At 37.7% G+C, this 13,195-nt stretch overlaps 1 protein-coding gene across 1 annotated transcript in view; it reads left to right on the top strand.

The window, feature by feature from the left end:
- RNF130 (ring finger protein 130) overlaps positions 1-13,195 on the top strand; it is a 107,953-nt gene that overhangs the window by 17,739 nt on the left and 77,019 nt on the right. Inside the window, exon 2 of the mRNA XM_029217035.1 lies at positions 11,517-11,711. Within this exon, the coding sequence (XP_029072868.1) occupies positions 11,517-11,711 (195 nt within the window). The remainder of the gene's footprint in view (positions 1-11,516; positions 11,712-13,195) is intronic.

Genomic DNA, 13,195 nt, shown 5'->3' on the forward strand with positions numbered 1-13,195 from the left:
CCTTGTTTTTGTGTATGGTGTAAGATAGTGGTCCAGTTTCATTCTTTTGCACGTGGCTGTCCAGTTTTCCCATCACTGTTTATTGAAGAGACTGTCCTTTCCCTATTGCATGTTCTTGGCTCCTTTGTAGGAAATTGATTGACCATATATGTGTGGGTTTGTTTCTGGAGACTCTATTCTGTTCCATTGATCTATGTGTCTGTTTTTATGCCAATATCATACTATTTTGATTACTGTAGTCCTGTAATATAGTTTGAAATCTGGAAGCATGATGCCTCTAGCTTTGTTCTTCTTTCTCAAGATTGCTTTGGCTATTTGGGGTATTTTGTGCTTCCATACAAATTGTAGGATTGTTTATTCAGTTTCTGTGAAAAATGTCATTGGACTTTTTGTAGGGGTTACACTGAATCTGTAGATTGCTTTGGGTAGAATGGACATTTTAACAATATTAATTCTTCCAGTCTATGAGCATGGATTATTTTTCCATTTATTTGTGTCTTTTTCAGTTTCTTTTGTCAGTGTCTTATAGTTTTCATTGTACGGGTCTTTCACCTCCTTGGTTAAGTTTATTCCTAGGTATTTCATTCTTTTTAGATTTGATATATTTATTTATTTATTTTTTATTGGCTGCGTTGGGTCTTCGTTGCTGCACACAGGCTTTCTTTAGTTGCAGCAAGCAGGGGCTACTCTTCATTGCAGTGCGAGGGCTTCTCACTGCCGTGGCTTCTCTTGTTGCAGAGCACAGGCTCTAAGCGCACAGGCTTCAGTAGTTGTGGCACGTGGGCTTCAGTATTTGTGACTTGCATGCTCTAGAGCACAGGCTTAGTAGTTGTGGTGCATGGGCTTAGTTGCTCCACGGCATGTGGGATCTTCCTGGATCAGGGCTCGAACCCACGTCCCCTGCATTGGCCAGTGGACTCTTAACCACTGCACCACGGGGGAAGACCCTATTTCATTCTTTTTGATGTGATTGCAAATGGGATTGTTTTCTTAATTTATCTTTCTGATAGTCTGTTATCAGTATATAGAAACACAGCTGATTTACATATATTGATCTTGTATCCTGCAACTTTATGGAATTTGTTTATTAGTTCTAACAGTTTTTTGGTGGAGTCTTTGGAGTTTTCTATATACAATATCATGTCATCTACAAATAGAGACAGTCTTACTTCTTCCTTTCAGATTTGGATGCCTTTTATTTCTTTTTCTTGTCTAATTGCACTGGCTAGGACTTCGAGTACTGTGTTGCATAAAAGTGGCAAGAGTGGATATCCTTGTCTTTTTCCTGATCTTAGAGGAAAAGCTTTTAGGTTTTCACTGTTGAGTATGATGTTAGCTGTGGGCTTATCATTATGTTGAGGTACATTCCCTCTCTACCCATTTTACTTTGTTGAGAGTTTTTATCATAAATGGATGCTGAATTTTATCATATGCTTTTTCTGCATCTATGGCGATGATCATATGACTTTTATCCTTCTTTTTGTTAACGTGGTGTATCACATTGATTTGTGGATGTTGAACCATCCTTGTGGTGGGAGGAATACATGATGGATAGGAGCCAGCAGAAAAGAGAGCCTCAGAAATAGTTGTATTCAGTGTTATGATGCTTTTGTGGAATGGGGAGTGATGTGGATAAAATAATTAGCACTTGTGTAAGTGTACTATGATACCATGATTGTACAAGGACCTAGCAGTGATTTTTAGTTATTTTGATTTATAGCATCTCTTATGCATGAAGTATTTGTTACATCAGTTGTAATAGAAATTATTTCTGAACATGACTTTTCAAGTTAAGTGATTTGAGTTAGCCATCATTTAAAATTACTGTTAAGATGCTTTTTATTATGTCATGGAGAACATCCAACAGATATATATAAGTTCTAAGGATGTAAAAAATAATCAAAATCCATTTGAGATCTACAGTAACTAAGTATAGAAGACAAACGATAATGGATAGCTATTGGCAATTAAACTTGCTGACAGTTCAGCTACGTATGACCCTTCTTGCAATGTTGATTGATATATCCAGCACTCTAGGTGTACAGAAGATATTATATTGTTTCCTTTTCCTTTAAAATCCTATAAGAAAAGGTAGTGAAAAGTTTGTTTCTTCAGAATATATCCGAAGAGGTTAAAATTGGTGATTAATAGATCGTATTTATTTTACTTCTTAAAAATATTAGATGCAAAAGTAAAAAGTAGGTAACATTTGAGAGCCTACATAATTAAAATGTTTTGTTCAGCCTCTTCTCAACATAAGAAGCAGAAGACAATGGAATATTATCTTTAGTGTGCTAACAGAACAATAACAATTTAGACTTTTTACCCTAATTTATCATTCAAGAATGAGGGAAAGTGAAAGAAGTTTTCAGATGTGTAAAGACAAGTTTACCCGAAAAAGCAAGTTTACCCTTAACAGATCTTCATTGAAAGAAGTTCTAAAAGATGTAGAATAAGTGAGAAGGAGGAAACACAGAAGGGAAAATTGAGATGTGAGGAGTACTGTGATGGTTAATTTTATGTGTCACCTTCACGGGGCCACAGGGTTCCCAGGTATTTGGTCAAACATCATTCTGGGTGTTTCTGTGAGGGTATTTTTCGATGACATTAACACATAAATTGATAGATTGAATAAAGCAGATTAAAGCAGATTGCCCTCCCTGTTGTGGGTGGACCTCATCCAGTCACTTGAAGGCCTGGATGAAACAGAAGGGCTGATTATCCTCCAAATAAGAGAGAATTCGTCTTGCCTGACTGCTTTCAAACTGGACATTGGCTTTTTCCTGCCTTCGGAGTTAAACTGAAACATCATCGCGCCCTGGGTCTCGTGCCTGCCAGCCTTCGGACTGGAACTCCACCATCAATTCTCCAGCTTGCTGACTTACCCTACAGATCTTGGGACTTGTCAGCCTCTGTAATTGCATGAGCCAGTTCCTTACAAAATAAATCTCTTTATACACACACAAATATCTTACTGGTCTGTTTCTCTGGAGAACCCTGACTAATGTAAGGACTGACAAGCATCTGTAGGTAAAGTTTAACAAACATTGACTGTATGAAACATTGAATATTAGGGAGGGGATAATTAAAGTAAGGTGGAACTGCATAGTGGGCAGTTACACATACGATGAAAGGTGGTGGTTGGAGTCTCATTCTGAAGCGGGGGTGAATGGTCGTCTCCCCAGAGTACATTCACGTCCTAATCCTTGGAACCTGTGAATGTGGAAACGTTATTTGGAAAAAATGTCTTTGCAGATGTAATTAAATTAAAGATCTTTAGATGAGATCATCCTTGATTGCGTAGGTGTGTCCTAAATCCAATGATGAGTGTCTTTATAAGAGACAGAAGTGAAGAGACAGACACAGAGGAGAAGGCCATGTGAAGACAGAAGCAGAGGTTGGAGTGATGCAGCCACAAGCCAAGGTCACCTGGAGCTCCGAAGCCAAAAGAGGCAAGCAAGGATTCTCCACTAGGACCTTCAGAGGGAAGATGGCCCTGCCAACAACCTTGATTTAAGACTTCTGGCCTTCAGAACTGTGAGAAAATAAGTTTCTGTTGTTTAAACCACCAAGTTTATAGTACTTTGTTATGGCAGCCCTTTTAAGAGCCTTGTGTTATTTAGGAAGAAGATAGAGGCATTGATTAAATGTAAACTTTTTATCAGATATGCATGTTAATTTTTTAAGGGTAACTTCTAAAAAATAGAACTTGAGTATGTAGATGGAAGAAAAGAGGGTAATAAAGAAAATTTTTCTTTATTCATTCAGAAGTGGGGGTGGGGGTAGTATAAAGAAGCTTAGGGATAATAAGAACAAAGTAAAGTCATAGAAACAGATACAAATATATCATATAACTTAAACAAACTAAACCTGGCAGTTGAGACTCCTTTTGCAGTCTAGTGAAAAAGAAAACTGTGGACTTCTTCTCAGGATAGTGATCAGTACAAAAGTAAATAGGATTAAAGGAAACCAAGTATACTGAAACACAGTATCAATGTATTTAAAATATTTGTGACATAGTAATAGATGTGATTATTAACATATCAAGTAACAAGCTCTTGGTGTGGGTTTAATAACTTTAATTACCAGTATTTTGAGATAACAAAAATTAATGTAGTTGCTATTGGTTACAGAGTTACAGATGAAGAAAATGCTAAATGTCAGTTAGCGTTTAGTGAAAGTAAAGACGATTTCCCTGGCCTCCTGGATTCTACCCATGTATCCTTGTCAAGAACCCTTGCTTTAAATGTTAGTCTTCATACACTACCAAACGTAAGGTAGATAGCTAGTGGGAAGCAGCCGCATAGCACAGGGAGATCAGCTCGGTGCTTTGTGACCGCCTGGAGGGGTGGGATAGGGAGGGTGGGAGGGAGGGAGACACAAGAGGGAAGAGATATGGGAACATATGAATATGTATAACTGATTCACTTTGTTATAAAGCAGAAACTAACACACCATTGTAAAGCAATTATACTCCAATAAAGATATTAAAAAAAAAAGTTCGTCTTCAAGTGAAGCTCTCCACTCCTGAATAGCTACCACTCCCCTCGAGGGAGGGAGGCAAAGAATTGGCATCACACCTGCCTCCCTGTGTCAAAGGACTTTTCCAAGAAGCTTTCTTCTTATGATTTGATCTTCTTGGTGGGTTTGAGTTGCCAAGGATCCCAATGGATTAAGAGAGCCCCTCAGCAGGGATAAAGCCCCAGTCTTGACCTTTGCCGCTTGACTCACATGAGAAGTGTGAGTGCTCCAAGTAACAAATTCCTGCTTAGATTGATTACAGATAAGGAGGACATTAATCCTGTGCCAGAACTGGAAACTCCAAGGTAGGGCAGCTTTCAGGGTTCAAAGATTCAGCACTCAGCAGTGTTACCAAGGATCTTGTCCCTTTCAGTGTCCCTTTGTCATCATAGCTTTAACTTTATCCTAAGATTGTTCCCCTCTTTATCACAAAATGACTGCCAGCAACAACTGGAGTCACATGTTTCCTATTCACATCCTGTGGAAAACAGAGAAAAGGCCTCTCCTTCATATGTAATTTAACTTCTGTGTGCCTCATCTTAGATTGTCTGTCTACCTCCCTCCCCCCTAAAGCTTGCTCTCAAGTAGGTGTCACTTAAAGCATATGACTGTGTAGAGGTGATGCCCAAATTAAATTAGGTTTCTGTTTCTAGTTTTGGTTTGGGGTGGGTTTTTTTGGCAACTGATAGAATCCATTTGAAACCTCAAGGTGATCCCATGGCCTTGCCTGGAAGTGGGGCAAAGCTGCCAGGAAACAAATAAATTAGAAAGTGACTGACTGTCCATACACCTGCCTACAGGTGCTCTCCTATGCCTCTTTCTCTGTGAACCAGTAAAGACATTCAAGAATGTCTGTTAGCTCATCAAAGCAAGACCATCTCTTCCCTGCATTTAATTATCTGTATTCCTCTCCTGATTCTTAGCATTCTGATTTAGTTGTATATATTGGAAACTATGGATTTATAGAAGTAAAATTTGAAAAATAGTTTCTCAGAAAAGGGCTGATTGGCATGAAATGTTAGTAAGCATCATTATTCCAGTAAAAAAAAGTCTGCCATCAACATAGAGAGAATTCTAGCTCTGGAGAGTCTTAGACCTACGTCCAGGTGGTTTGAGTGTTCATGTGGAGGGAATGGAGTCAGTCAAGAAGACTAGGAAGGAGGGCTGTGAAGGAAGAGGAGGAAGAGGAAAACCAGGAAGATGAGAGCCCTGAAAGCCAAGAGAGAAGAGTGCTCAGCTGGGACAGATGTTACTGCGAGGTCAGTTTGGAAGATTAGGCATGTCCTGGGATTTAGCAACACCGAGGTTATTGGTGCCTTTTAATCAGAGCACTTTTAGTGGAGTGGCTGGATGCAGAGATTAAAATGTGATGAGGAATGGGTGGATACCGAGGAGATGAGAATCACAGGTACAGGCAGCTCTTGAGAACAGTGGCAGTAAAATAGAATCTTTTGAGATATCTTTCTTTCTTCTCCTTTATTTTTAAGATGGAAGAGACAAGCAGGTTTAAATGAGAGGAAAAAGAAAAAGAGGGAATGATCATTAATACAAGGTTCCTGAGAAATCAAGAAGGGCTAGGGTCCAGATCACTTTTGCAGGCCATTATGATAACAGATCCTAACAGAAAAAAAATGTAACAGAAGTATGGGGTAGGGGGGATTTAAAAAAGTATATACAAGGTTAAGAGAAAAAATTGAAACTTACAAATAAGTTAGCAGAAAGTTAAAAGGAAGAGTAAACATTTTCAACTAGACTAAACAACTGATAAAGATAAGTAATAAAAAGAAATAAGATGTTAGATTTCAGTGAAAGTGTAGAAATAGTAAGAAAGTAAATTTATCCATGGAAGTGTGAAGGGATGAAAGCTAGATACTTAAGTCCAGTAGCTGAATGTATAAAATTAAGAAAATTGGGTGAAAAACAAACTTGTGGTTACCAAAGGGGAAAGGGCGAGAGGGAGAAATTTGGGATTAACAGATACACACTACTATATATAAAATAAACAACAGGGACCTACTGTATAGCACAGGGAACTATATTCAGTATCTTTTAATAACCTATAATGGAAAACAATCTGAAAAAGGATATATATATGTATACATATACACACATACATACACGTACACACACACACATATAAAACTGAATCACTTTGCTGTACACCTGAAACTAGTACAATATTGTAAATCAATTATACTTCAATTAAAAAAAAAAGTTGGGAACAAAAATAAAGAATTGTATTTTTTCCTTTGAATCATAAAATTAAAATTTAACAAACGGAAAATAAAGGCAAGGTAGAAGTAAGAAATCTAAAGATTAAAGAGATTATAATTAATGTGAAAACAGAAAAGCAAATAATCAGAACGTACTAATAATGGAAACATCTAAATTTAGGGTAACTAGTTAGGCTCATTTTTATTTTTACTTCTTTTGTAGGAAACAACTGATAGAACATTACCCCTGTCAGAACATTACCACATGAAACAGAGAGGTCTTTGGCACAGCTTTTTCTTTATATCAGGTCTTGCTTAATCTCCCTCTGTCATTCTTCTCTTGCTCCCGTCATCAGGTAAGTTAAGTGTGTGCTGTATGCCAGAGATACTGGCGGAGATGCTAGATCTCATGCTTTAGGAGAGACTTAGAATAAACAGCCAGTTACTAATAAAGTGTGATAAATGCTAAAATAAATGGAATCTCAGGGTACCATGGAAACATGAATAAAGCACCCAACTCAGCCTTAGGAGACTGGGAAGGCGTTCCAGAGAAGATATTTTAGCACAATCCTGAGGCTTAGGAGGTGGTCAGCAAAGGAGTGGTGGGACTGGCATTTAAGGTGGAGGAAACAAGACACGCAGCCTCTGAGAGCAAGAGTCACATTGGGGTACCTGTGCTGTGTGCCTAAGGAATCCAGCAACCATGCATCAGTGCCCTAGCCCCACAAGGCTCTTGCAAGTTCTCAGGGCGCAGAAGGAAACATCACCCACACAACAATGTAGACATCACTACTTAGCAGATGGAGTGTTTGCATTTTTAAGAAATGGTGTGAAATTATTAAGTGAAATTAATCAAAGTGGAGAACTTCAGGCTGCTCTGGGGTAGGGAAGAGAGATTTTATTTATTTATTATCTACTCAGAGAGCCCTTTAAATATTCATATATTTAATATCAGCCTTTCAATATATCATCTTATTTGATTTTCACAAGAGTTTGAGAGAGGCTCTTAATCTTTGTTCTGTGTTCTTGTGCTAGTCACTTGTATACCCGCCTCCTTTCTGCTTGAGCAGTTTTCAAGTGTTTTAGCCTCCAACTTCCACTAAACCTTGAACCATTATGTTGCTCTTTTCCTTTCCTAAATTTCTAAGCACTCTCTGTGTTGGCACTTTAAACTACCTAGCTGATATTTAATTTCTGTGCCAGGCATGCCTCCTCAATACATTTAGTGGTTCTTTAACATTTAAGACCAAGATGTTTGGTTCTATTGTATTTCTCCTTGGTATTTAGTACGATGCTGAGCATTTAAGTTAATATTCATTGAGGTGAGGATTCCATAATTGTTCCTGTCCAGAATTGTTTGGTTCTTGTCAAGGAATAAATAAAAGTCTCGTAACTATTTCTGGACTCAACAGGAAAGGCCATACAGAAAAAAACTGAAGTTTTTCAGTAATGTAAAATTTTTTTCCAGATTTACTGAGGTATAATTGACAAAATTGTAAAATACTTTAATATTTTCTATCACCTATAATTTCACATTTTCATTATGACTTTTAATGAAAAAAATTTACTGGTTCATAGATCTTTTATGCCATACTACCATGTCTTCACTTAATAAATTGCTTCAAGTATAAACAACTGGTATTAAATTTTGCAGTAGTGCCACTTAATCACAATCAGTCATCAGTCCTCTTGGGAATTTGTTTTAGAGCTGTTGACATTATTTTCATTGTTCAAGTTATTTTTTAATTACAGAAAAGAATAGATAGATAAAATAAACATACCATGGTACTGATTATGAAAACCCCTTATTTTCTTTTTCTGAATAACTACTTCCTTGAACAAGAACTGGAATTTCTTATTATTGCATATTATATTCTTACTGATACAAATGTTTTCAAAGACCTTTTGTGAATGATGATTTGGATAAATTTGGGGGAGCAGGAACATTCTTTTGCTCATACAGTCTGTTGTTGGCGTTTGTTTTGATGATGCAGTTATTCATAGAATCTGTTCTTAGTGGGTGGGCATTCCTTAAGAGAATTTTAAAGTTTTCCTTCAGTGTATTTGATTTTGCTCTGTTGTTGCTCCCCTCGGTGTCTTTTCAGTGTTAGACATTGTGACAATTAGTGAACTGCTGTTCTTCTAGGTGGACAATGATACTGTCAGAGCATCAGGGAGAAAGAATGAAACAGAGTGGTAGTTATTAGGAGCAAAGGGTATGGAGTGGAGGTGTGCTGCCGGGCTGTGGGTAGACTTCACACACATTTGTGTAGAACATCCCCATGGTACCAAGCTGGATCACTAGGACAAGATAGGATGGCACCCAGAAAACTAAGGGAAGGGAAGTTAATTTTTTCAGCACTCAAGGGTAGAAGAATTATTATAGACTTTTTCACATACGTAACTCTGGTAAGGTAAGAATTGTATTTCAATCTTTTTTTTTTTAATTGGGGTATAATTGATTGACAGTGTTGTGTTAGTTTCAGGTGTACAGCAAAGTGAATCTGTAATAGAAATACATGTATCCACTCTTTTTTAGATTCTTTTCCCATATAGGCCATTACACAGTATTGAATAGAGTTTTTTGTGCTGTACAGTAGGTCCTTATTAGTTATCTGTCTTATATACAGTAGTGTGTATGTGTCAGTCCCAAATTGGAAGATTGGGATTGACACATACAGTCTTTATAAATTAGTAGAAATAGAAGATCAGAAAATTGAATCTGTGACAGTGCTCGACTAAGAAATCGTTAATCTAGAATTTGGACCCCAGGTCTTGCTGCTTCCATAACTGTGTTGTTTTCTCTTTACTGCACTGTGAATGAGTAAGAAATCATAGGGAGGACAGGATAAGTCACAGGAAAAATAGTGAATGTTTCACAGAAGACAAGCATACAGATCTCTTCAGATATTCTTGAAAATTTTCCCAAGACATTGAGGTTATCATAACACATTGGCTAAACGCTTATATTTTTTTGTTGTTGTTGTTTTTTTTTGCGGTACGCGGGCCTCTCACTGTTGTGGCTTCTCCCGCTGCGGAGCACAGGCTCCGGACGCACAGGCCCAGCAGCCATAGCTCACGGGCCCAGCCGCTCCGCGGCACGCGGGATCCTCCCGGACCGGGGCACGAACCCGTATCCCCTGCATCGGCAGGCGGACTCTCAACCACTGCACCACCAGGGAAGCCCAACGCTTATATTTTTAAACAGCATAATTATCTGTGAAACAGATATTACTGAAAGTAAACAGTCTGTTTCAGGATTTCAAAGTTTCATGATGCCTTCACTGTGTCTTTCAATAGTTGACTACTAAAATCATGACATAAGCTTTTTTCTGTCTGTTCAATTTGACTGAGAAAGGACTAAAGTTTCAGAGTGCAGAAACTGTTTAAGGAAAAGGATGAGTCATAGTCGTCGACAATATCAACCATGGCGAATTGTGAAATCATTTATCTCCCACTTACTGTGTATTAGGAGACCCCTGGTAGCAAATATGCTCTCATTGCCATCCATCACCATGATAATAAGAGAATTTCTTTTGCTAAGCAATGTGCTTCTGGGGTGTAGAAAGCAAACATTTCCTCACTGGTGTTGTCTTTTTATACACTTTATTATTGATTAATATTTATTTAATATTTTCATTATTTATTTGCTTCTAGTGTTACCCTTTTGTGCTGTGTTCCCCTCCCTCCCTCCCTCTCAGCCCTCAAAGTACCGGTGACCGGCTCCAGGAGGGCTTGGGCCCATTGTCCTCTGGCACTGCATACCTGCAGTCTTCAAAATAACATTTGTGACTTTTTTCCTCCTTCTGAACTGCCCTTCCCTTTTCATTTTAACCTGTTATAAATGCGAGGATGAGGAGTGGAAGGAGCAACCGGGACAGCTTTTTAAGATTTGCAAAGAGTGCTTGAACTATGATTACCGTATTTGCAGGATCAGAAATTGATGAGCTTCAAGTACAAATTTAAATGTACTTGAAAAAACTGTCCTTCCAAATCTAGGACAATGACCATGTAATTTATTGTCCCAAGGGATAGTTTTGGTGTCTTTATGTATCTTGTTAGACAGGTGGATATAGTAAGTTAATATATGTATGCTAATGTGAAACTGTAGGGTAATATTTACCAGTAAATATAAATTAGAGGAATAACATCTTAATTCTAGTTTCATGTTATTTTAGCTAATTTAAACTTTCAAATACAGGCCTGAACTTTTCTAATTTCCTTTGACACTGAGAAATTGGTTCAGGCATGCTTGAATTTCAACAAGACTGCTGGGTAACTGAACCAAAGATTAGCTTGGCTTCCTCATTTACCCCAAGCAAAATCAGTCTCCTTGTGGTGATGGTGGGAGATGGGGATCAAGAGATGAGTAACTGCAGATGAATGAGCAGAAGTCAGGGTAGCTCAGTCACTTGGGTTTCTGGGGGGTTCTCTGTATTTGCGTTTTTTCCCTCCTCTCTTCACCAACCTACATTGGATATTATCAGTATTTTATATTTTTGTCAATCTATAAAGTTAAACAGAATTTTTCACGGTTTTAATTTGCATTACAGGTAACATTTTAATGAAGCATCTCTCTCCCTGTGCAGATATAGATTCAGATTCATTGCATTGTCCTTTGTGGATGTATTTATAGCTCTGCTGGCAGTGAGCTGCTTGAAGTGCTATAGAGCTGTATGGTATCCAGAGAATAGTTGAGCCCTTTGATGAAGACTTGATTGCTTTTATTTACTTGAGGAAAAAATTAATGTCTGTTTTCTTTTTCTTTTCTCATCTGTTTAGTTGCTGATCATCTGGGCTGTGATCCTCAAACACGGTTCTTTGTCCCTCCTAACATCAAACAGTGGATTGCCTTGCTGCAGAGGGGAAATTGCACCTTTAAAGAGAAAATATCACGGGCTGCTTTCCACAATGCAGTTGCTGTAGTCATCTACAATAATAAATCCAAAGAGGAGCCAGTCACCATGACTCATCCAGGTAAACAAAAAAAGGAAACTGTAGACTTTGTTTTTCTTCTGAGAAATGATTGCTTTATAGGTAGGAATTCTACCTCTTGCTCAAACCATATCATTTCCAACATAATTCAATGATTATATTTATTTTTGGTGTTGCCATTTCTTTGTTGAGATGCATGTCTTTTTTTCCTTTAGTTGAACTTTTTTCTTAAATAATGACCATAAAAGCCTGTAAAACTTGCACTTATTAAGTAACTGGCTGTGACTGAATCCTTAGTCATTTTACATTTTACTTGATTACTTTGAAAAATAATATATTAGATTTAGAATCATTCATCCAAGTTATGTCATGGATTCTTAAGGATTACCTGTTTGAGAAGGATGCTTTTTATCTTATCAGGATAAATGTTGAAACTGACTTAGTAAGTATTATAATTACAGTAGTAATATTTCTTCATTTCTTGTGGAAGCATTTAGGATATTTCTAATGTACCTGTTTTAATAACAATAGTTGCAGTTTATTGAGCACTGCTGTATATATGGCAGGCACTATATGGCTATGAGCTTTTTTGGGTTTTAAAAGAATTTATTTTTTAGAGCAATTTTATGTTCCCAGCAAAACGTGGGCTTTTTTCAGACTGGGTTTTTTCATTTAGTAATATGCATTTAGGTTTCCTCCATGTCTTTTCATGACTTAATAGCTCATTTCTTTTGAGTGCTGAATAATATTCCATTGTCTGGATATACCACAGTTTATCGAGTCACCTACTGAAGGACATCTTGGTTGCTACCAGGTTTTGGCAATTATGAATAAAGCCACTATAAACATTTGTGTGCAGGTTTTTATGTGGTCATAAGTTTCCAGCTCCCCTGGGTAAATACCAAGGAGCATGATTGCTGAGTTGTATGGTAAGAGGATGTTTCATTTTGTAAGAAACAGTCAAACTGTCTTCCAGAGTGGCTGTACCATTTTGTATTCCCACCAGCAGTGAATGAGAGTTCCTGTTGCTCCACATCCTCACCAGCATTTAGCGTTATCAGTTTTTGTATCTTGGCCGTTGTAATAGGTTGTTTTAATTTATGTTTCTCTGATGACATGTAATGTAGAGGAGCCCCCTTTTTATATATTTTCATAGCCAATCCTCACCATAACCATGTATGGTACAGGTACTCTCCCACTTACAGACCAGGAGACTGAAGCAGGTAAGGGCCAGCAGAAGAGAAGCTTAGACAAAGGTTTTTTGATGGTCTTTCAGTTCACCAGTTCACTCTCTTAAAATTGAAACCTAGATAAACTTTCATTCTGCATTCATAAAACTTTTAAAGATTAATGACTTATTTAAAGAATTTTTTTTTTTTTTTTTTTGGCTACGTTGGGTCTTCGTTGCTGCGTGCGGGCTTTCTCTAGTTGCAGCGAGCGGGGGCTACTCTTTATTGTGGTGTGCGGACTTCTCATTGTGGTGGCTTCTCTTGTTGTGGAGCATGGGCTCTAGGCGCATGGGCTTC

Source organism: Monodon monoceros, unplaced genomic scaffold (assembly GCF_005190385.1).
Source record: "Monodon monoceros isolate NGI ecotype Baffin Bay Population unplaced genomic scaffold, NGI_Narwhal_1 Super_Scaffold_12, whole genome shotgun sequence".
Lineage (NCBI taxonomy): Eukaryota > Metazoa > Chordata > Mammalia > Artiodactyla > Monodontidae > Monodon > Monodon monoceros.